At 41.6% G+C, this 25574-nt stretch overlaps 1 protein-coding gene across 1 annotated transcript in view; it reads right to left on the reverse strand.

Moving 5' to 3' along the window:
• Positions 1-6603: 6603 nt before the first annotated feature.
• The window catches only part of SYN3 (synapsin III), a 278381-nt gene continuing 259410 nt past the window's right edge, over positions 6604-25574 (reverse strand). The window contains 5 exon segments of the mRNA XM_075343799.1: positions 6604-7257; positions 15651-15957; positions 16276-16384; positions 16676-16810; positions 18562-18664. Of these exon segments, the coding sequence (XP_075199914.1) occupies positions 7125-7257; positions 15651-15957; positions 16276-16384; positions 16676-16810; positions 18562-18664 (787 nt within the window). The 3' untranslated portion in view covers positions 6604-7124.

Consider the following 25574-nt stretch of genomic DNA (forward strand, 5'->3'; position numbering starts at 1 on the left):
GGCATCGCAGGCGACATCGTAGTGTGTAAAGGCTCGATGATACGATTAACGAGCGCAAAAGCGTCGTAATCGTATCATCGGTGCAGCGTCGGCGTAATCCATGATTACGCTGACGCGACGGTCCGATGTTGTTCCTCGCTCCTGCGGCAGCACACATTCGTGTGAAGTCGCAGGAGCGAGGAACATCTCCTACCGGCGTCACCGCGGCTTCCGTAGGATATGCGGAAGGAGGTGGGCGGGATGTTTACACCCTGCTCATCTCTGCCCCTCCGCTCCTATTGGCCGCCTGCCGTGTGATGTCGCAGTGACGCCGCACGACCCGCCCCCTTAATAAGGAGGCGGGTCCCCGGCCAGAGCGACATCGCACGACAGGTGAGTGCATGTGAAGCTGCCGTAGCGATAATGTTCGCTACGGAAGCTATCACAAGGATATCGCAGCTGCGAGGGGGGCGGGGACAATCGCGCTCAGCATCGCAGCATCGGCTTGCAATGTCGCAGCGTGCAAAGTGCCCCTTAGAGACAGGAGAGAAGGAATTGCTCATGTCTGTATGGAGGAGACACAAGCTCCTCTTGTATCACACGTTCAGAATCAGCAGCTGCAGGGAGGATTGTATTCAGCAGAGTAGCTGTGAATCCAGCTCTGAGATCAGTCAAATCTCTTGTATAAAGACAGAACAGGAATTTCTCAGGACTGTATGGAAAAGACATAAACTCCTCTTGTATAATGTTCAAAGACAGCAGCTCCACAGAGGATACTAATCAGTTCAGCAGGGTATCTGTGAATCCAGCTCTGAGATCAGTCAAAACACTTACATAAAGACTGGAGAGCAGGAATTGCTCATGTCCGTGTCCTCTCTGTATGGAAGAGACATAAACTCCTCTTGTTTCACACGTTCAGACCCAGCAGATGCAGGGAGGATTGTATTCAGCGGTGAAGCTGTGAATCCAGCTCTGAGAAGTCAAAACACTTACAGACAGGAGAACATTAATTGCTCATGTAAGGGTATGTGCGCACGTTGCTTTTTACCTGCTTTTTACCTGCTTTTTTGCTGCTTTTTCTTCTGCGCTGTTTAATGCCAAAATGGATGTGTTCTTCTATTCAAGCAAAGTCTATGGGAATTTGGGTTTCTTGTTCACACTATGTTGTTCAAAATGCTGCCTTTTTGTGGCAGAACTTTGGTCAAAAACTCAGCTTTGCAGTGCAAAACCCAAATGGCAAAAACAATTGACATGTTGCTTCTTTGAAAAGCTGAGTTTTTGACCAAAGTTCTGCCACAAAAAGGCAGCATTTTGAACAACATAGTGTGAACAAGAAACCCAAATTCCCATAGACTTTGCTTGAATAGAAGAACACATCCATTTTGGCATTAAACAGCGCAGAAGACAAAGCAGCAAAAAAGCAGGTAAAAAGCAACGTGCGCACATACCCTAAGTGTGCTCTCTGTATGGAACAGACAAACTCCAATTGTGTCACATGTTCAGAAATAGTGTTGAAGATAAGAATTAAGTATAAAAAAATACTTAATTCAGCCATTTCATAGACTCAGTTTACATTTACCAAACTATATACCTAACACACATATTTGTGAATGCTTTTGTTCCTTACTAACATGTATATATGTATATTGCATATTCAGTGTATTCTCCTTAGACACAGTGTGTATATATATATATATATATATATATATATATATATATATATATATATATATAATCTATATCAGTATATGTAACTTAAAGATGGCTGCCATTTCCTGTCTACACCCGAGGTGATAAACAAAAGAAATTCCTGGAGCCTGGACTGACCAATCCAAGGAGGATGTGCAGATCTCTCTACGTCATGAAGCCCCGACCTACGATACTTGATTGGCCTGTATTTTGTCCACACCATTCACTTCTGAAGAGCTGTGAAAAGTTTTAAACAATAAAGACCAGTTGCCTCAGTGGCAGTCATGGAGATAGATGTAACTGACTCGTAGTCCGTTATTTAATCTCACGTGCACACATGACAATATGATTTGGAACAGGAGTCAGATCCCAAGGGACCGCTTGAGTCTCATCGTTGTCATTTTAACCCTGACAATAGCAGCTGCATGAAGGATGTTATTCAGCTCAGCAGTGTAGCTGTGAATCCAGCTCTGAGATTAGTGAAATCTTATATAGAGGCAGGAATTGCTCGTATCCGTGTGCTCTCTGTACAGAAGACATAAACACCTCTTGTATCTCGTGTTCAAACCCAGCAGCTCTACAGAGGATACTATTCAGCGGTGTAGCTGTGAATCCAGCTCTGAGGTCAGTCAAAACACAAGGAGAGATTACACAGCCGCACCGTCCAGTGTAGCTGTGAATCCAGCTCTGAGGTCAGTCAAACACTTACAAGGAGAGATTACACAGCCGCACCGTCCAGTGTAGCTGTGAATCCAGCTCTGAGGTCAGTCAAACACTTACAAGGAGAGATTACACAGCCGTACCGTCCAGTGTAGCTGTGAATCCAGCTCTGAGGTCAGTCAAACACTTACAAGGAGAGATTACACAGCCGCACCGTCCAGTTTAGCTGTGAATCCAGCTCTGAGGTCAGTCAAAACACAAGGAGAGATTACACAGCCGCACCGTCCAGTGTAGCTGTGAATCCAGCTCTGAGGTCAGTCAAACACTTACAAGGAGAGATTACACAGCCGCATCGTCCAGTGTAGCTGTGAATCCAGCTCTGAGGTCAGTCAAACACTTACAAGGAGAGATTACACAGCCGCACCGTCCAGTGTAGCTGTGAATCCAGCTCTGAGGTCAGTCAAAACACAAGGAGAGATTACACAGCCGCACTGTCCAGTGTAGCTGTGAATCCAGCTCTGAGGTCAGTCAAACACAAGGAGAGATTACACAGCCGCATCGTCCAGTGTAGCTGTGAATCCAGCTCTGAGGTCAGTCAAACACTTACAAGGAGAGATTACACAGCCGCACCGTCCAGTGTAGCTGTGAATCCAGCTCTGAGGTCAGTCAAAACACAAGGAGAGATTACACAGCCGCACCGTCCAGTGTAGCTGTGAATCCAGCTCTGAGGTCAGTCAAACACTTACAAGGAGAGATTACACAGCCGCATCGTCCAGTGCAGCTGTGAATCCAGCTCTGAGGTCAGTCAAAACACAAGGAGAGATTACACAGCCGCACCGTCCAGTGTAGCTGTGCATCCAACACTGGCGTGAGATTAAAAAACGACACTTACTAGTAATCTGCATCATCTGCATTTCTCTCTGCTCTTCCCTCTCCTTAGCAGGAGGAAGCTGTGGGCGGATTGTGTTCTGGATGGATTTTAGCCATTTTTTTTTTTTAAATGCATAATATGTTAAGGAGGAAGAAGTGGCTCTTTAGTGAAGAAAGACAATTTTACTCCCTTGTCCTATTGATTTATTCAAAATTTGTGGAAATAAACACAACCATTTTAGGCAGCTTTTGTTTTTACTTTTATTTTTTTTTTTCTGCTATCATTAAATAAACACAAATACACAAAACGTAAAGCAAGGAAGATCCTGGAGTAAAAGTGAGGAATCCAAGGCCACATCTTCTATCGCCTTCACTCCACCTAATAATCGTCTTCTCGGCGCTCTTATCTTGTTCGGCTCCACCTTCTCGTAAAGGAATTAAAATGATGCTGCGATTCAGTGAATGAGGACAATAAATGAACATTCCACAAGTGGAAAAAAATCAATGCTAGTGATGCCACATACCCAGGTCTTAGTGCGTCCACTGAATCCAGATTTTCTTCTTGATTTGTGTATTGCTATGGGGTTTGTCACTTTTATAATTTGCAAGTTCGTCTTCATGCAAAGGTGTGAAATCTCTGAGAACATTATATAACTACTCGCAGTATATGGCTCTGTTATTAGTCTCTGTATTACTTGAAGACTCAAAAGATGGGAAGCATTAATGAAGTAACCCGATGTAACTGAGAAATTTCACACTTTTATGCATTGTCCAGGGTTCAGATTACAAGACTTGATTTATTTAATCAGTCACCAATCTCATTTTGCACTAGTCCCCAAATTTAAGATGTGGTACCGTAATGGGGTCCGCATTTACCCCATCCCAGTACTTTACCTCAATGTTTAGACTGCACAGAGCTCACTCATCTCTTAAGTGTGTTGTTGATATAGACAAGCGGATCCATGGCTTTTGTGGGGGTACATAACCCATATAGACCTTAAAGCACCATGCCAGTGTTTAGTGATAACATATCCACACTAAAGTAAAAACTAATCTATGTTCCCTTCCCCTAGTAATATACTTACCTGCCACTGTTTTTAGCTGTTCCAGCTGCTGCTTCAGTCCTGATCTGCCACCTTCTGATTGACGGGCAGTAAGAGATATGTCACAATTAGAGATGAGCGAGCACTATCATGCTTGTTACTTGTAACGAGCAGTCAGACGCTTGGACGAACTCGACTCAAGTAATGAGTATAATTGAAGTCAATAGGGAACTCAAGCACTTTCCAGAAGTTCTGGAAAGGTGCTCAAGTTCCCCATTGACTTCCATTATCCTCAGTACACGAGTCGAGCCCGTCCAAGCGTCTGACTGTCGTTACGAGTACCAAGGATGAAAGTGCTCGCTCATCACTAGTCACAATCGCAAAGGGAATCTGTCACCCTTATTTGTATACTGGTTGTATACAGCTGAAATTAGTCATACCTATATACCTCCTGGATGATGGCTTGTTCAGTAAAATTCATCTTCTATAGCTTTGATCTTCCAGGCTATGGGGCCTGCTTTTCCCAGAAGATAAGACAGTTTATGGTCTTCATTATACAAGATTTCTCCTTCCCTTCTCTTCCTTAAACCCCTATGATATCACCTGAGTCGTCAAAAACCCCGTTCCTGGGCATTCTGCTCGCTGTCTCTCCTCTGCATTGTCCTGTCTCCTGTGATGGTCCTGTCCTCCTGTGAAAATTAAAGACAGTGCCCACAGGAGGACGGAACAGTGAAGGGGAGAGACGGCTGCCAGAAAGCTAAGGATTTCCAGACGTGCACCTGACGTCACAGGGTCACTAATGAAGAGAAGGTGAGGAGAAATGTTATATAATGAGAACTGGAGGTAGTCTTCCGGGCAGCGCATACCCCATAGCCTGGAAGATCAAAGCTATAAAAGATGAGTTTTACTGAAAAAAAAATCCAGGAGCCATACAAGTATGACTAGTTTCATATGTTTAAAAACCTATGCCCATATCAATACTTTAAAAGGGTGACATATTCCCTTTAAAGGTAGTCTAGGAGCATCTCAAGCTGGCTCTAATAGACTTGCATTGAGAAATGACTTCAGGCTCATCCAGCACTGAAGCGATCCAATAGGTCACTAACTACAGAAGAAAGCATCGGCACAGAGAAAAGAAGACGACAACTGGTCACTGTATTACCAGAGGCAGGGAACTTACATTAGTGATATCAATCCACTAGTAAAATGATCAAAACAAATGCTGCAGGGGTGTTTTAAGGTCTAAAGGATGGAAACATAAATTGTTAACTTGATTAAACTGACTCATTTCTATTCAAATCACACTTTAAGATGTTATTTATATTTGTGTTTTCTTGGCAAAACAATGAATCTGATCTTGAATTGGTATTCCCTAAATTACTGTAAGGACAATGTCTAGGGTACAGTAATGGGGTCAAACTCGCCCCCAACCCATTACTGTTCCTCAAGATTCCAACTGCAACACTTCTTGTTCTGGACAGTGATAGCCACACAGATTGATTTGGGGGGAAATAACTCGGGCCAATAATTTCTCCATAGGTCGTTAACACACCTAACTCATGTTTTTGGACTAGGGAACTTACATTAGTGATATCAATCCACTAGTAAAATAATAAAAACAAATGCTGCAGGGGTATTTTAAGGTCTAAACTATGGAAGCATAAATTGTTAACTTGAGTAAACTGACAAATTTCTTGTTTCTATTCAATTCACACTTTATGATGTTATTTATATTTGTGATTTCTTGGCAAAACAATCTGATCTTGAATTTGTATTCCCTAAATTATTGTAAGGACAATGTCTAGGGTACAGTAATGGGGTCAAACTCGCCCCCAACCCATTACTGTTCCTCAAGATTCCAATTGCAATACTTCTTGTTCTGGACAGTGATAGCCCCACAGATTGATTTGGGGGGAATAACTCGGGCCAATAATATCTCCATGGGTCTTTAACACACCTAACTCATGTTTTTGGACTAGGAAGACGTAACTTTTATGGAATTAAAGGATTCACTCAAGAACAACCACCAGAAGCTATACTGTACCTTTCTGGACATTTCGGGTGGGAAGACTTTTTAGTGAACAGAAAGAAAAGTCGCAATGACTGGAATGGCTTCAAGTTTTTGCATAAGTTATTGAGAGTTAGGGTCTTGCTCGGTGGTTGATGGGTTTGGTGTAGGTTGACGGTGTCACCATGGATTGCAATGACTCTAACTGCGCCGCGCAGCAGAGTTTGATATGCCTGATCACCTCAGACAATGGCAGCATAGACAGGATCGAGTCTCGGGCATTGGTAAGAGAGGGTGAGGGTCAGCTTCACTTAATATTTGGACTACATAGAGATACAAAGTTGCGTAGAGAAGTTGAATGAGAAGGTTTTCTGGACTTTATTGTAGTAAAGGTCCATGGTAAGATGGGCAACGTGTTCTAGAACGTCTTAGTCTGAAGCTAAATGTCTGTCTCTCCAGAATATTCCATGTTCTTGATCGGTTTTGGGTTCCTGAGGATGAGGGTTGAGCACCACAGGTACGAGATATCAGAACACATACTCATGCTGGGTAAACTATGTAGGGGACACCACGGGAGCGATCCGGAAGGTCAGGAAGCTGGACATGACTCCACCAAGTTTAGGGATCTTTACTATGTTTCAGGCTTTGACTCCAACTACGTACACACATTCATGACTTTGAGGGTTGACAGAAAAATGGCCAAAACGAGAGATGTAGTTGGTGGTTTGGGAAATGGTCCATTCAGAAGTCTTTACGATGGTCTCCTGGTGCTGGTAGCTCAGGATTGGATGCGACAGTGTGATCCAGCAGATTCATGGATTTGGGTGGCTTTAAGAAGAGCAAAGCTCAACAGAAGAGACTGATATGTATTATTATTAGTCGGAGAACAGGCTCGCAAAGGATTTTCTCAGGTTCCGAATAGTTTCCGCTTTTGCTTCATCCTCATTTCCAGAACTGCGCTGGGACGGGTCCGAGATATTGAAGTTATTGGTCAGTGACTGCGACTTACTGCAAATAGAAATGTAAAGACCAAGTAATATAGCTACTATAATACTGCCACCATGTGTAATAATACTGCCCCCATATATACGAATATAACTACTATAATGCTGCTCCTATGTACACAAATAGAACTACAATAATACTGCTCCTATGTACAAGAATATAAATACTATAATACTACCCCTATATACAAGAATATAACTACTATAATACTGCCCCTATGTACAAGAATATAACTACTATAATACTGCTCCTATATACAAGAATATAACTACTATAATACTGCTCCTATGTACAAGAATATAACTACTATAATACTGCTCCTATGTACAAGAATATAACTACTATAATACTGCCCCTATGTACAAGAATATAACTACTATAATACTGCCCCTATGTACAAGAATATAACTACTTTAATACTGCCCCTATGTACAAGAATATAACTACTATAATACTGCCCCTATGTACAAGAATATAACTACTATAATACTGCTCCTATATACAAGAATATAACTACTATAATACTGCTCCTATGTACAAGAATGTAACTACTATAATACTGCTCCTATGTACAAGAATATAACTACTATAATACTACCCCTATGTACAAGAATATAACTACTATAATACTGCCCCTATGTACAAGAATATAACTACTTTAATACTGCCCCTATGTACAAGAATATAACTACTATAATACTGCCCCTATGTACAAGAATATAACTACTATAATACTGCCCCTATGTACAAGAATATAACTACTATAATACTGCCCCTATATACAAGAATATAACTACTATAATACTGCCCCTATGTACAAGAATATAACTACTATAATACTGCCCCTATGTACAAGAATATAACTACTATAATACTGCCCCTATGTACAAGAATATAACTACTATAATACTGCTCCTATGTACAAGAATATAACTACTATAATACTGCCCCTATGTACAGGAATATATCTACTATAATACTGCCTCTATGTACAAGAATATAACTACTATAATACTGCTCCTATGTACAAGAATATAACTACTATAATACTGCCCCTATGTACAAGAATATAACCGCTATAATACTGCCCCGCTGTACAAGAATATAACTGCTATAATACTGCCCCTATGTACAAGAATATAACTACTATAATACTGCCCCCTATGTACAAGAATATAACTACTATAATACTGCCCCTATGTACAAGAATATAACTACTATAATACTGCTCCTATGTACAAGAATATAACTACTATAATACTGCTCCTATATACAAGAATATAACTACTATAATACTGCCCCCTATGTACAAGAATATAACTACTATAATACTGCCCCTATGTACAGGAATATATCTACTATAATACTGCCTCTATGTACAAGAATATAACTACTATAATACTGCTCCTATGTACAAGAATATAACTACTATAATACTGCCCCTATGTACAAGAATATAACTACTATAATACTGCCCCTATATACAAGAATATAACTACTATAATACTGCCCCTATGTACAAGAATATAACTACTATAATACTGCCCCTATGTACAAGAATATAACTACTATAATACTGCCCCTATGTACAAGAATATAACTACTATAATACTGCTCCTATGTACAAGAATATAACTACTATAATACTGCCCCTATGTACAGGAATATATCTACTATAATACTGCCTCTATGTACAAGAATATAACTACTATAATACTGCTCCTATGTACAAGAATATAACTACTATAATACTGCCCCTATGTACAAGAATATAACCGCTATAATACTGCCCCCTATATACAAGAATATAACTACTATAATACTGCCCCTATGTACAAGAATATAACTACTATAATACTGCCCCTATGTACAAGAATATAACTACTATAATACTGCCCCCTATGTACAAGAATATAACTGCTATAATACTGCCCCTATGTACAAGAATATAACTACTATAATACTGCCCCCTATGTACAAGAATATAACTACTATAATACTGCCCCTATGTACAAGAATATAACTACTATAATACTGCTCCTATGTACAAGAATATAACTACTATAATACTGCTCCTATATACAAGAATATAACTACTATAATACTGCCCCCTATGTACAAGAATATAACTACTTTAATACTGCCCCTATGTACAAGAATATAACTACTATAATACTGCCCCTATGTACAAGAATATAACTACTATAATACTGCCCCTATGTACAAGAATATAACTATTATAATACTGCCTCCTATGTACAAGAATATAACTACTATAATACTGCTCCCTATGTACAAGAATATAACCACTATAATACTGCCCTCTATGTACAAGAATATAACTACTATAATACTGCTCCCTATGTACAAGAATATAACTGCTATAATACTGCCCCTATGTACAAGAATATAACTACTATAATACTGCCCCTATGTACAAGAATATAACTACTATAATACTGCCCCTATGTACAAGAATATAACTACTATAATACTGCCCCTATGTACAAGAATATAACTACTATAATACTGCCCCGCTGTACAAGAATATAACTGCTATAATACTGCCCCTATGTACAAGAATATAACTACTATAATACTGCCCCCTATGTACAAGAATATAACTACTATAATACTGCCCCTATGTACAAGAATATAACTACTATAATACTGCCCCTATGTACAAGAATATAACTACTATAATACTGCCCCTATGTACAAGAATATAACTACTATAATACTGCCCCCTATGTACAAGAATATAACTACTATAATACTGCTCCTATGTACAAGAATATAACTACTATAATACTGCTCCTATGTACAAGAATATAACTACTATAATACTGCCCCCTATGTACAAGAATATAACTACTATAATACTGCCTCTATGTACAAGAATATAACTACTATAATACTGCCCCCTATGTACAAGAATATAACTACTATAATACTGCCTCTATGTACAAGAATATAACTACTATAATACTGCCCCCTATGTACAACAATATAACTACTATAATACTGCCTCTATGTACAAGAATATAACTACTATAATACTGCTCCTATGTACAAGAATATAACTACTATAATACTGCTCCTATATACAAGAATATAACTACTATAATACTGCCCCCTATGTACAAGAATATAACTACTATAATACTGCTCCTATGTACAAGAATATAACTACTATAATACTGCCCCTATGTACAGGAATATAACTACTATCATACTGCCCCTATGTACAAGAATATAACTACTATAATACTGCCCCTATGTACAAGAATATAACTACTATAATACTGCCCCTATGTACAAGAATATAACTACTATAATACTGCCCCCTATGTACAAGAATATAACTACTATAATACTGCCCCCTATGTACAAGAATATAACTACTATAATACTGCCCCTATGTACAAGAATATAACTACTATAATACTGCCTCTATGTACAAGAATATAACTACTATAATACTGCTCCTATGTACAAGAATATAACTACTATAATACTGCCCCTATGTACAAGAATATAACTACTATAATACTGCCCCTATGTACAAGAATATAACTACTATAATACTGCCCCTATGTACAAGAATATAACCACTATAATACTGCCCCGCTGTACAAGAATATAACTGCTATAATACTGCCCCTATGTACAAGAATATAACTACTATAATACTGCCCCCTATGTACAAGAATATAACTACTATAATACTGCCCCTATGTACAAGAATATAACTACTATAATACTGCTCCTATGTACAAGAATATAACTACTATAATACTGCTCCTATATACAAGAATATAACTACTATAATACTGCCCCCTATGTACAAGAATATAACTACTTTAATACTGCCCCTATGTACAAGAATATAACTACTATAATACTGCCCCTATGTACAAGAATATAACTACTATAATACTGCCCCTATGTACAAGAATATAACTATTATAATACTGCCTCCTATGTACAAGAATATAACTACTATAATACTGCTCCCTATGTACAAGAATATAACCACTATAATACTGCCCTCTATGTACAAGAATATAACTACTATAATACTGCTCCCTATGTACAAGAATATAACTGCTATAATACTGCCCCTATGTACAAGAATATAACTACTATAATACTGCCCCTATGTACAAGAATATAACTACTATAATACTGCCCCTATGTACAAGAATATAACTACTATAATACTGCCCCTATGTACAAGAATATAACTACTATAATACTGCCCCCTATGTACAAGAATATAACTACTATAATACTGCCCCCTATGTACAAGAATATAACTACTATAATACTGCCCCTATGTACAAGAATATAACTACTATAATACTGCCTCTATGTACAAGAATATAACTACTATAATACTGCTCCTATGTACAAGAATATAACTACTATAATACTGCCCCTATGTACAAGAATATAACTACTATAATACTGCCCCTATGTACAAGAATATAACTACTATAATACTGCCCTAATGTACAAGAATATAACCACTATAATACTGCCCCGCTGTACAAGAATATAACTGCTATAATACTGCCCCTATGTACAAGAATATAACTACTATAATACTGCCCCCTATGTACAAGAATATAACTACTATAATACTGCCCCTATGTACAAGAATATAACTACTATAATACTGCCCCTATGTACAAGAATATAACTACTATAATACTGCCCCTATGTACAAGAATATAACTACTATAATACTGCCCCCTATGTACAAGAATATAACTACTATAATACTGCTCCTATGTACAAGAATATAACTACTATAATACTGCTCCTATGTACAAGAATATAACTACTATAATACTGCCCCCTATGTACAAGAATATAACTACTATAATACTGCCTCTATGTACAAGAATATAACTACTATAATACTGCCCCCTATGTACAAGAATATAACTACTATAATACTGCCTCTATGTACAAGAATATAACTACTATAATACTGCCCCCTATGTACAACAATATAACTACTATAATACTGCCTCTATGTACAAGAATATAACTACTATAATACTGCTCCTATGTACAAGAATATAACTACTATAATACTGCTCCTATATACAAGAATATAACTACTATAATACTGCCCCCTATGTACAAGAATATAACTACTATAATACTGCTCCTATGTACAAGAATATAACTACTATAATACTGCCCCTATGTACAGGAATATAACTACTATCATACTGCCCCTATGTACAAGAATATAACTACTTTAATACTGCCCCTATGTACAAGAATATAACTACTATAATACTGCCCCTATGTACAAGAATATAACCACTATAATACTGCCCCGCTGTACAAGAATATAACTGCTATAATAGTGCCCCTATGTACAAGAATATAACTACTATAATACTGCCCCCTATGTACAAGAATATAACTACTATAATACTGCCCCTATGTACAAGAATATAACTACTATAATACTGCTCCTATGTACAAGAATATAACTACTATAATACTGCCCCTATGTACAAGAATATAACTACTATAATACTGCCCCCTATGTACAAGAATATAACTACTATAATACTGCCCCTAAGTACAAGAATATAACTACTATAATACTGCTCCTATGTACAAGAATATAACTACTATAATACTGCTCCTATATACAAGAATATAACTACTATAATACTGCCCCCTATGTACAAGAATATAACTACTATAATACTGCTCCTATGTACAAGAATATAACTACTATAATACTGCCCCTATGTACAGGAATATAACTACTATCATACTGCCCCTATGTACAAGAATATAACTACTTTAATACTGCCCCTATGTACAAGAATATAACCACTATAATACTGCCCCGCTGTACAAGAATATAACTGCTATAATACTGCCCCTATGTACAAGAATATAACTACTATAATACTGCCCCCTATGTACAAGAATATAACTACTATAATACTGCTCCTATGTACAAGAATATAACTACTATAATACTGCCCCTATGTACAGGAATATAACTACTATCATACTGCCCCTATGTACAAGAATATAACTACTTTAATACTGCCCCTATGTACAAGAATATAACCACTATAATACTGCCCCGCTGTACAAGAATATAACTGCTATAATACTGCCCCTATGTACAAGAATATAACTACTATAATACTGCCCCCTATGTACAAGAATATAACTACTATAATACTGCCCCTATGTACAAGAATATAACTACTATAATACTGCCCCCTATGTACAAGAATATAACTACGGTACTATAATACTGCCTCTATGTACAAGAATATAACTACTATAATACTGCCCCCTATATACAACAATATAACTACTATAATACTGCCTCTATGTACAAGAAAATAACTACTATAATACTGCCCCTATGTACAAGAATATAACTACTATAATACTGCCCCTATGTACAAGAATATAACTACTATAATACTGCCCCTATGTACAAGAATATAACTACTATAATACTGCCCCTATGTACAAGAATATAACTACTATAATACTGCCCCCTATGTACAAGAATATAACTACTATAATACTGCCCCTATGTACAAGAATATAACTACTATAATACTGCCCCTATATACAAGAATAACTGCTATAATACCGCCCCTATATACAAGAATATAACTACTATAATAATGCCCTCTATGTACAAGAATATAACTACTATAATACTGCCTCTATATACAAGAATATAACTACTATAATACTGCCCCTATGTACAAGAATATAACTACTATAATACTGCCCCTATATACAAGAATAACTGCTATAATACCGCCCCTATATACAAGAATATAACTACTATAATACTGCCCCTATGTACAAGAATATAACTACTATAATACTGCCCCTATGTACAAGAATATAACTACTATAATACTGCCCCTATATACAAGAATATAACTGCTATAATACCGCCCCTATATACAAGAATATAACTACTATAATACTGCCCCTATGTACAAGAATATAACTACTATAATACTGCTCCTATGTACAAGAATTTAACTACTATAATACTGCCCCTATGTACAAGAATATAACTGCTATAATACTGCTCCTATGTACAAGAATATAACTACTATAATACTGCCCCTATGTACAAGAATATAACTACTATAATACTGCCCCTATGTACAAGAATATAACTACTATAATACTGCTCCTATGTACAAGAATATAACTGCTATAATACTGCCCCCTATGTACCAGAATGTAACTGCTATAATACTGCCCCCTATGTACAAGAATATAACTACTATAATACTGCCCCTATGTACAAGAATATAACTACTATAATACTGCCCCCTATGTACAAGAATATAACTACTATAATACTGCCCTATATGTACAAGAATATAACTACTATAATACTGCCCCCTATGTACAAGAATATAACTACTATAATACTGCCCCCTATATACAAGAATATAACTACTATAATACTGCTCCTATATACAAGAATATAACTACTATAATACTGCTCCTATGTACAAGAATATAACTGCTATAATACTGCCCCCTATGTACCAGAATGTAACTGCTATAATACTGCCCCCTATGTACAAGAATATAACTACTATAATACTGCCCCTATGTACAAGAATATAACTACTATAATACTGCCCCCTATGTACAAGAATATAACTACTATAATACTGCCCTATATGTACAAGAATATAACTACTATAATACTGCCCCCTATGTACAAGAATATAACTACTATAATACTGCCCCCTATGTACAAGAATATAACTACTATAATACTGCCCCCTATGTACAAGAATATAACTACTATAATACTGCCCCCTATGTACAAGAATATAACTACTATAATACTGCCCTATATGTACAAGAATATAACTACTATAATACTGCCTCCTATATACAAGAATATAACTACTATAATACTGCCCCCTATATACAAGAATATAACTACTATAATACTGCCCCCTATATACAAGAATATAACTACTATAATACTGCCCCCTATATACAAGAATATAACTACTATAATACTGCCCCCTATGTACAAGAATATAACTACTATAATACTGCCCCCTATATACAAGAATATAACTACTATAATACTGCCCCCTATATACAAGAATATAACTACTATAATACTGCCCCTATGTACAAGAATATAACTACTATAATACTGCCTCTATGTACAAGAATATAACTACTATAATACTGCCCCCTATGTACAAGAATATAACTACTATAATACTGCCCCCTATATACAAGAATATAACTACTATAATACTGCCCTATATGTACAAGAATATAACTACTATAATACTGCCCCCTGCAGTTATCGGTCACACACGACTCACTTGAGGTGCGGATGTGGTGCCGGCTGGCTCTTTGCTGCTGCTCCAGGCGCTGCCTGTTGGTTCTGCGCCTGCCCTTGTGCTGGAGGTCTTGGCTGTTGGGGGGATGCAGCTGCAGATTTGGTGGGCGTTTGCCCTGGAGGGGTACCGCTCGCAGGTCTGGGGAGCTGGGGAGAATTTGGAGACCTCTGAGGCTGCGGTGAGCTCGGCTGGGAGGTCTGGGGGGGCTGCTGTCCCTGCGGAGAAAGCCTTTGCTGTTGGGGGGCTGCTGTCCTGGAGGAGGGGGCCCCCTGCGCTGGACGAGCTCCACCTTTATGGAAAGATATCATTTAGGTTAACGCTGTAGAAATATAAATCATTCCCGATCTTCATTTATGGTGTTTTTTGCTTTCAGTGAATGGAAATGATCATGTTTGTAACATTATATATGACACATTAAGCGGTGATAGTAGCGAGCCCTCAGCTGTCAGAGTCGCTGCAGTACTAACTGTGACCAGCAGATGGCTCCAGCGCACCAGAACAGATTCCTGATGCTGCTTTGTTGGTGGGATAAAGGGGGTCTCCGGTGGAGGCATCGGCCCCTTAGTGGGGGCTTCATTTGGGCGTGTGCAGACCTGTTAGCGTTTACCTTGTGGGGACGGTCTTGGCTGAGCTGGCGTTGTGGCGCCCCCCGCTCCTGGTGGCCCCGGCTGGGGCTGCATCTGGGGTTTGACCGCCTGCGGCTGCATCTGTTGCGGCTGGGAGAGAAGAGATGGGGTTTTTCACGGTCACTGTTGGTTCTCGCCCTCTGCGGGGAGCTCCTCGCCCACTCGTGGCGCTGCAGTGACTTTGCCTGGCGTGGCACTAGGCCAGACTGGCACTGAAAATGAGGTATACACACAGTGTGTTGGCACTGCTGAATATGGGGGCAGTTTCTTTAATACACCGCCCCTTTAAATCCGTGAAAACCATTCTTGGATATCTCATTCCCTGACAACTGACAACCTCTGTTGTGATTTCTGGCGTGCAGGGTTGTCAGGTGGACACACCTGATTTCTTTGGAGCGGGGCTGCCGGAGACTTCATCTGGACGTGCTCCGTCATTTTAGCCACCACCAGATCGGCCACGAGCTGCCGGTCTTCCTCCACGTGTTCTCCGATCAGCGGCATCGAGCTGTCCATCACCTGGAGACGGAAAAATGGCAGGTTCACCCTATAGATCCTCTGCGAAAAAAGGTTCCAACAAGTCTGGCCTAATCACAGGAATGAAAGTGAGCTGCAGTACCAGACATGGCCACAGGAACGAGCGGGCGCTGTTTTATGAAAAATAAAGCAGATTTTTCAATAGGAATTAGTACTAGGAAAGTGTTGAAAGAAGTGAGTGATGCAGGCGGCTCATTAACTGCACACCACGACGACGACACCGTGACCCAGCATCTACGGGAGCATCTGGAGCGGTCATCAGCATTCCTCCCGAGGAGCCCGAGACCAAAAATAGTCACCGCACCGCCGCTGTCCTCAAGTGACACCAGCACAAGAGGAAGGAAACAGATCTGTCTCTGGGAGATTGGCGGAGAATGATATAAGAAGCCATAAAATGAGGGGTGGAGCTATAATAAAAAATAAAATGAGGGGCGGGGCAATATAAAGCCAAAAATATGAGAGGCGGAGCTATAAAAAACATAATGAGGGGTGGGGTGCTAAAAAGCCAAAAAATGAGGGGCGGAGCTATAAACAGCCATAGACTTAGGGGTGGGGCTATAAACAGCCATAGAATGAGGGGCGGAGCTATAATAAAAATACAAACTGAGGGGCGGAGCTATAAAAATCCATAGAATGGGGGCAGGGCTATAAACATCCATAGAATGAAGACCGAGGCTATAAAAAGATGGAATAAGTGGCGGAGCTATAATAAGGAATAGAATGAAGGGGCAAAGCTATAAAAAACAAATCGATATAGTGAGGGGCGGAGTTATAAAAAAACATAGAATGAGGGGTGGAGTTATAAAAAACCATAGAATGAGGGGTGGAGTTATAAAAAACCATAGAATGAGGGGTGGAGTTATAAAAAACCATAGAATGAGGGGTGGAGTTATAAAAAACCATAGAATGAGGGGCGAAGTTATAAAAAACCATAGAATGAGGGGCGAAGTTATAAAAAACCATAGAATGAGGGGTGGAGTTATAAAAAGCCATAGAATGAAGGGGCAAAGCTATAAAAACAAATCGATATAATGAGGGGCGGAGTTATAAAAAACCATAGAATGAAGGGGCAAAGCTATAAAAACAAATTGATATAATGAGGGGCGGAGTTATAAAAAACCATAGAATGAGGGGCGAAGTTATAAAAAACTATAGAATGAGGGGCGAAGTTATAAAAAACCATAGAATGAGGGGCGAAGTTATAAAAAACTATAGAATGAGGGGCGAAGTTATAAAAAACCATAGAATGAGGGGCGAAGTTATAAAAAACCATAGAATGAGGGGCGAAGTTATAAAAAACCATAGAATGAGGGGTGGAGTTATAAAAAGCCATAGAATGAGGGGCGGGGCCATATAATTTATTAGAATATGTATATGGCCATGATGTGCTGGGAAGGAAAAAAACAATGTGTATACCTTGTCTGATGAACTAAAGGGAATAAAATCAAAACGCCTTTTATTATTTTGCAGACTATGGCGGTATTATGCGATATCAGGCAGTATTATGAATGCAAATTTTAAGAGGTATTATCTGGAAGTAGATAGTGATGTACTTCGGATTGTATACACTATATGGCAGCGTTATCTGTGTTATATAAAGGGGGGGTACAACAAATTGTTTAGAAATTATTTGGCTAGATTATGTGGACTACGTGGCAATATTATCTTGATTCTGTCACCTCCATTAACCTGTGAATGGAGGGCTTGTTTCTTTTGACCTGGCCTTTACTCACCTCAATAATATAATCTTTGTCATCTTTGCTGTGTACGGCCTTCACTGCGCAAATGTCCAAACCGCCAAACATCTCAGCACAGGAGTCTGCCCATAGCCGGTACCTGAGACGATAAATACAACATTCCTATGTACTTCTACTGGAAAGGACTGACACAAAGCTCCAGTTATAGAAGTAAATCAGTTATATCTTCTGCAGCCACCACTAGGGGGAGCTCCCTGTATACAGAGATACATGATAAGATCCTGTCTGCAGCCACCACTAGGGGGAGCTCACTGTATACAGAGATACATGATGAGATCCTATCTGCAGCCACCACTAGGGGGAGCTCCCTGTATACAGAAATACATGATAAGATCCTGTCTGCAGCCACCACTAGGGGGAGCTCCCTGTATACAGAGATACATGATAAGATCCTGTCTGCAGCCACCACTAGGGGGAGCTCCCTGTATACAGAGATACATGATAAGATCCTGTCTGCAGTCACCACTAGGGGGAGCTCCCTGTATACAGAGATACATGATAAGATCCTGTCTGCAGTCACCACTAGGGGGAGCTCCCTGTATACAGAGATACATGATAAGATCCTGTCTGCAGCCACCACTAGGGGGATCTCCCTGTATACAGAGATACATGATAAGATCCTGTCTGCAGCCACCACTAGGGGGAGCTCCCTGTATACAGAGATACATGATAAGATCCTGTCTGCAGTCACCACTAGGGGGAGCTCCCTGTATACAGAGACACATGATAAGATCCTGTCTGCAGTCACCACTAGGGGGAGCTCCCTGTATACAGAGATACATGATAAGATCCTGTCTGCAGCCACCACTAGGGGGAGCTCCCTGTATACACAGATACATGATAAGATCCTGTCTGCAGTCACCACTAGGGGGAGCTCCCTGTATACAGAGATACATGATAAGATCCTGTCTGCAGTCACCACTAGGGGGAGCTCCCTGTATACAGAGATACATGATAAGATCCTGTCTGCAGCCACCACTAGGGGGGATCTCCCTGTATACAGAGATACATGATAAGATCCTGTCTGCAGCCACCACTAGGGGGAGCTCCCTGTATACAGAGATACATGATAAGATCCTGTCTGCAGCCACCACTAGGGGGAGCTCCCTGTATACAGAGATACATGATAAGATCCTGTCTGCAGCCACCACTAGGGGCAGCTCCCTGTATACAGAGACACATGATAAGATCCTGTCTGCAGCCACCACTAGGGGGAGCTCCCTGTATACAGAGATATATGATATGATCCTGTCTGCAGTCACCACTAGGGGGAGCTCCCTGTATACAGAGACACATGATAAGATCCTGTCTGCAGCCACCACTAGGGGGAGCTCCCTGTATACAGAGATACATGATAAGATCCTGTCTGCAGCCACCACTAGGGGGAACTCCCTGTATACAGAAATACATGATAAGATCCTGTCTGCAGTCACCACTAGGGGGAGCTCCCTGTATACAGAGATACATGATAAGATCCTGCCTGCAGCCACCACTAGGGGGAGCCCCCTGTATACAGAGATACATGATAAGATCCTGTCTGCAGCCACCACTAGGGGGAGCTCCCTGTATACAGAAATACATGATAAGATCCTGTCTGCAGTCACCACTAGGGGGAGCTCCCTGTATACAGAGATACATGATAAGATCATGTCTGCAGCCACCACTAGGGGGAGCCCCCTGTATACAGAGATACATGATAAGATCCTGTCTGCAGCCACCACTAGGGGGAGCTCCCTGTATACAGAGATACATGATAAGATCCTGTCTGCAGCCACCACTAGGGGGAGCTCCCTGTATACAGAGATACATGATAAGATTCTGTCTGCAGCCACCACTAGGGGGAGCTCCCTGTATACAGAGATACATGATAAGATCCTGTCTGCAGCCACCACTAGAGGGAGCTCCCTGTATACAGAGATACATGATAAGATCCTGTCTGCAGCCACCACTAGGGGGAGCTCCCTGTATACAGAGATACATGATAAGATCCTGTCTGCAGCCACCACTAGGGGGAGCTCCCTGTATACAGAGATACATGATAATATCCTGTCTGCAGCCACTACTAGGGGGAGCTTCCTGTATACAGAGATACATGATAATATCCTGTCTGCAGCCACCACTAGGGGGAGCTCCCTGTATACAGAGATACATGATAAGATCCTGTCTGCAGTCACCACTAGTGGGAGCTCCCTGTATACAGAGATACATGATAAGATCCTGTCTGCAGCCACCACTAGGGGGAGCTCCCTGTATACAGAGATACATGATAAGATCCTGTCTGCAGTCACCACTAGGGGGAGCTCCCTGTATACAGAGATACATGATAAGATCCTGTCTGCAGCCACCACTAGGGGGAGCTCCCTGTATACAGAGACACATGATAAGATCCTGTCTGCAGTCACCACTAGGGGGAGCTCCCTGTATACAGAGACACATGATAAGATCCTGTCTGCAGCCACCACTAGGGGGAGCTCCCTGTATACAGAGATACATGATAAGATCCTGTCTGCAGCCACCACTAGGGGGAACTCCCTGTATACAGAAATACATGATAAGATCCTGTCTGCAGTCACCACTAGGGGGAGCTCCCTGTATACAGAGATACATGATAAGATCCTGCCTGCAGCCACCACTAGGGGGAGCCCCCTGTATACAGAGATACATGATAAGATCCTGTCTGCAGCCACCACTAGGGGGAGCTCCCTGTATACAGAAATACATGATAAGATCCTGTCTGCAGCCACCACTAGGGGGAGCTCCCTGTATACAGAAATACATGATAAGATCCTGTCTGCAGTCACCACTAGGGGGAGCTCCCTGTATACAGAGATACATGATAAGATCATGTCTGCAGCCACCACTAGGGGGAGCTCCCTGTATACAGAGATACATGATAAGATCATGTCTGCAGCCACCACTAGGGGGAGCCCCCTGTATACAGAGATACATGATAAGATCCTGTCTGCAGCCACCACTAGGGGGAGCTCCCTGTATACAGAGATACATGATAAGATCATGTCTGCAGCCACCACTAGGGGGAGCTCCCTGTATACAGAGATACATGATAAGATCCTGTCTGCAGCCACCACTAGGGGGAGCCCCCTGTATACAGAGATACATGATAAGATCCTGTCTGCAGCCACCACTAGGGGCAGCTCCCTGTATACAGAGATACATGATAAGATCCTGTCTGCAGCCACCACTAGAGGGAGCTCCCTGTATACAGAGATACATGATAAGATCCTGTCTGCAGCCACCACTAGGGGGAGCTCCCTGTATACAGAGATACATGATAAGATCCTGTCTGCAGTCACCACTAGGGGGAGCTCCCTGTATATAGAAATACATGATAAGATCCTGTCTGCAGTCACCACTAGGGGGAGCTCCCTGTATACAGAGATACATGATAAGATCCTGTCTGCAGCCACCACTAGGGGGAGCTCCCTGTATACAGAGATACATGATAAGATCCTGTCTGCAGCCACCACTAGGGGGAGCTCCCTGTATACAGAGATACATGATAAGATCCTGTCTGCAGCCACCACTAGGGGGAGCTCCCTGTATACAGAGATACATGATAAGATCCTGTCTGCAGTCACCACTAGGGGGAGCTCCCTGTATACAGAGATACATGATAAGATCCTGTCTGCAGCCACCACTAGGGGGAGCTCCCTGTATACAGAAATACATGATAAGATCCTGTCTGCAGCCACCACTAGAGGGAGCTCCCTGTATACAGAAATACATGATAAGATCCTGTCTGCAGTCACCACTAGGGGGAGCTCCCTGTATACAGAAATACATGATAAGATCCTGTCTGCATTCACCACTAGGGGGAGCTCCCTGTATACAGAGATACATGATAAGATCCTGTCTGCAGCCACCACTAGGGGGAGCTCCCTGTATACAGAGATACATGATAAGATCCTGTCTGCAGCCACCACTAGGGGGAGCTCCCTGTATACAGAGATACATGATAAGATCCTGTCTGCAGCCACCACTAGGGGGAGCTCCCTGTATACAGAGATACATGATAAGATCCTGTCTGCAGTCACCACTAGGGGGAGCTCCCTGTATACAGAAATACATGATAAGATCCTGTCTGCAGTCACCACTAGGGGGAGCTCCCTGTATACAGAGATACATGATAAGATCCTGTCTGCAGCCACCACTAGGGGGAGCCCCCTGTATACAGAGATACATGATAAGATCCTGTCTGCAGCCACCACTAGGGGGAGCTCCCTGTATACAGAAATACATGATAAGATCCTGTCTGCAGCCACCACTAGGGGGAGCTCCCTGTATACAGAAATACATGATAAGATCCTGTCTGCAGTCACCACTAGGGGGAGCTCCCTGTATACAGAGATACATGATAAGATCATGTCTGCAGCCACCACTAGGGGGAGCTCCCTGTATACAGAGATACATGATAAGATCATGTCTGCAGCCACCACTAGGGGGAGCCCCCTGTATACAGAGATACATGATAAGATCCTGTCTGCAGCCACCACTAGGGGCAGCTCCCTGTATACAGAGATACATGATAAGATCCTGTCTGCAGCCACCACTAGGGGGAGCTCCCTGTATACAGAAATACATGATAAGATCCTGTCTGCAGCCACCACTAGAGGGAGCTCCCTGTATACAGAGATACATGATAAGATCCTGTCTGCAGCCACCACTAGGGGGAGCTCCCTGTATACAGAGATACATGATAAGATCCTGTCTGCAGTCACCACTAGGGGGAGCTCCCTGTATATAGAAATACATGATAAGATCCTGTCTGCAGTCACCACTAGGGGGAGCTCCCTGTATACAGAGATACATGATAAGATCCTGTCTGCAGCCACCACTAGGGGGAGCTCCCTGTATACAGAGATACATGATAAGATCCTGTCTGCAGCCACCACTAGGGGGAGCTCCCTGTATACAGAGATACATGATAAGATCCTGTCTGCAGCCACCACTAGGGGGAGCTCCCTGTATACAGAGATACATGATAAGATCCTGTCTGCAGTCACCACTAGGGGGAGCTCCCTGTATACAGAGATACATGATAAGATCCTGTCTGCAGCCACCACTAGGGGGAGCTCCCTGTATACAGAAATACATGATAAGATCCTGTCTGCAGCCACCACTAGAGGGAGCTCCCTGTATACAGAAATACATGATAAGATCCTGTCTGCAGTCACCACTAGGGGGAGCTCCCTGTATACAGAAATACATGATAAGATCCTGTCTGCATTCACCACTAGGGGGAGCTCCCTGTATACAGAGATACATGATAAGATCCTGTCTGCAGCCACCACTAGGGGGAGCTCCCTGTATACAGAGATACATGATAAGATCCTGTCTGCAGCCACCACTAGGGGGAGCTCCCTGTATACAGAGATACATGATAAGATCCTGTCTGCAGCCACCACTAGGGGGAGCTCCCTGTATACAGAGATACATGATAAGATCCTGTCTGCAGTCACCACTAGGGGGAGCTCCCTGTATACAGAAATACATGATAAGATCCTGTCTGCAGTCACCACTAGGGGGAGCTCCCTGTATACAGAGATACATGATAAGATCCTGTCTGCAGCCACCACTAGGGGGAGCTCCCTGTATACAGAGATACATGATAAGATCCTGTCTGCAGCCACCACTAGGGGGAGCTCCCTGTATACAGAGATACATGATAAGATCCTGTCTGCAGCCACCACTAGGGGGAGCTCCCTGTATACAGAGATACATGATAAGATCCTGCCTGCAGCCACCACTAGGGGGAGCCCCCTGTATACAGAGATACATGATAAGATCCTGTCTGCAGCCACCACTAGGGGGAGCTCCCTGTATACAGAAATACATGATAAGATCCTGTCTGCAGCCACCACTAGGGGGAGCTCCCTGTATACAGAAATACATGATAAGATCCTGTCTGCAGTCACCACTAGGGGGAGCTCCCTGTATACAGAGATACATGATAAGATCCTGTCTGCAGCCACCACTAGGGGGAGCTCCCTGTATACAGAGATACATGATAAGATCCTGTCTGCAGCCACCACTAGGGGGAGCTCCCTGTATACAGAGATACATGATAAGATCCTGTCTGCAGTCACCACTAGGGGGAGCTCCCTGTATACAGAGATACATGATAAGATCCTGTCTGCAGCCACCACTAGGGGGAGCTCCCTGTATACAGAAATACATGATAAGATCCTGTCTGCAGCCACCACTAGAGGGAGCTCCCTGTATACAGAAATACATGATAAGATCCTGTCTGCAGTCACCACTAGGGGGAGCTCCCTGTATACAGAAATACATGATAAGATCCTGTCTGCAGTCACCACTAGGGGGAGCTCCCTGTATACAGAGATACATGATAAGATCCTGTCTGCAGCCACCACTAGGGGGAGCTCCCTGTATACAGAGATACATGATAAGATCCTGTCTGCAGCCACCACTAGGGGGAGCTCCCTGTATACAGAGATACATGATAAGATCCTGTCTGCAGCCACCACTAGGGGGAGCTCCCTGTATACAGAGATACATGATAAGATCCTGTCTGCAGTCACCACTAGGGGGAGCTCCCTGTATACAGAAATACATGATAAGATCCTGTCTGCAGTCACCACTAGGGGGAGCTCCCTGTATACAGAGATACATGATAAGATCCTGTCTGCAGTCACCACTAGGGGGAGCTCCCTGTATACAGAGGATACATGATAAGATCCTGTCTGCAGTCACCACTAGGGGGAGCTCCCTGTATACAGAGATACATGATAAGATCCTGTCTGCAGCCACCACTAGGGGGAGCTCCCTGTATACAGGGATACATGATAAGATCCTGTCTGCAGCCACCACTAGGGGGAGCTCCCTGTATACAGAGATACATGATAAGATCCTGTCTGCAGCCACCACTAGGGGGAGCTCCCTGTATACAGAGATACATGATAAGATCCTGTCTGCAGTCACCACTAGGGGGAGCTCCCTGTATACAG

This window comes from Anomaloglossus baeobatrachus, chromosome 4 (genome assembly GCF_048569485.1).
Source record: "Anomaloglossus baeobatrachus isolate aAnoBae1 chromosome 4, aAnoBae1.hap1, whole genome shotgun sequence".
Taxonomy (NCBI): Eukaryota; Metazoa; Chordata; class Amphibia; order Anura; family Aromobatidae; genus Anomaloglossus; species Anomaloglossus baeobatrachus.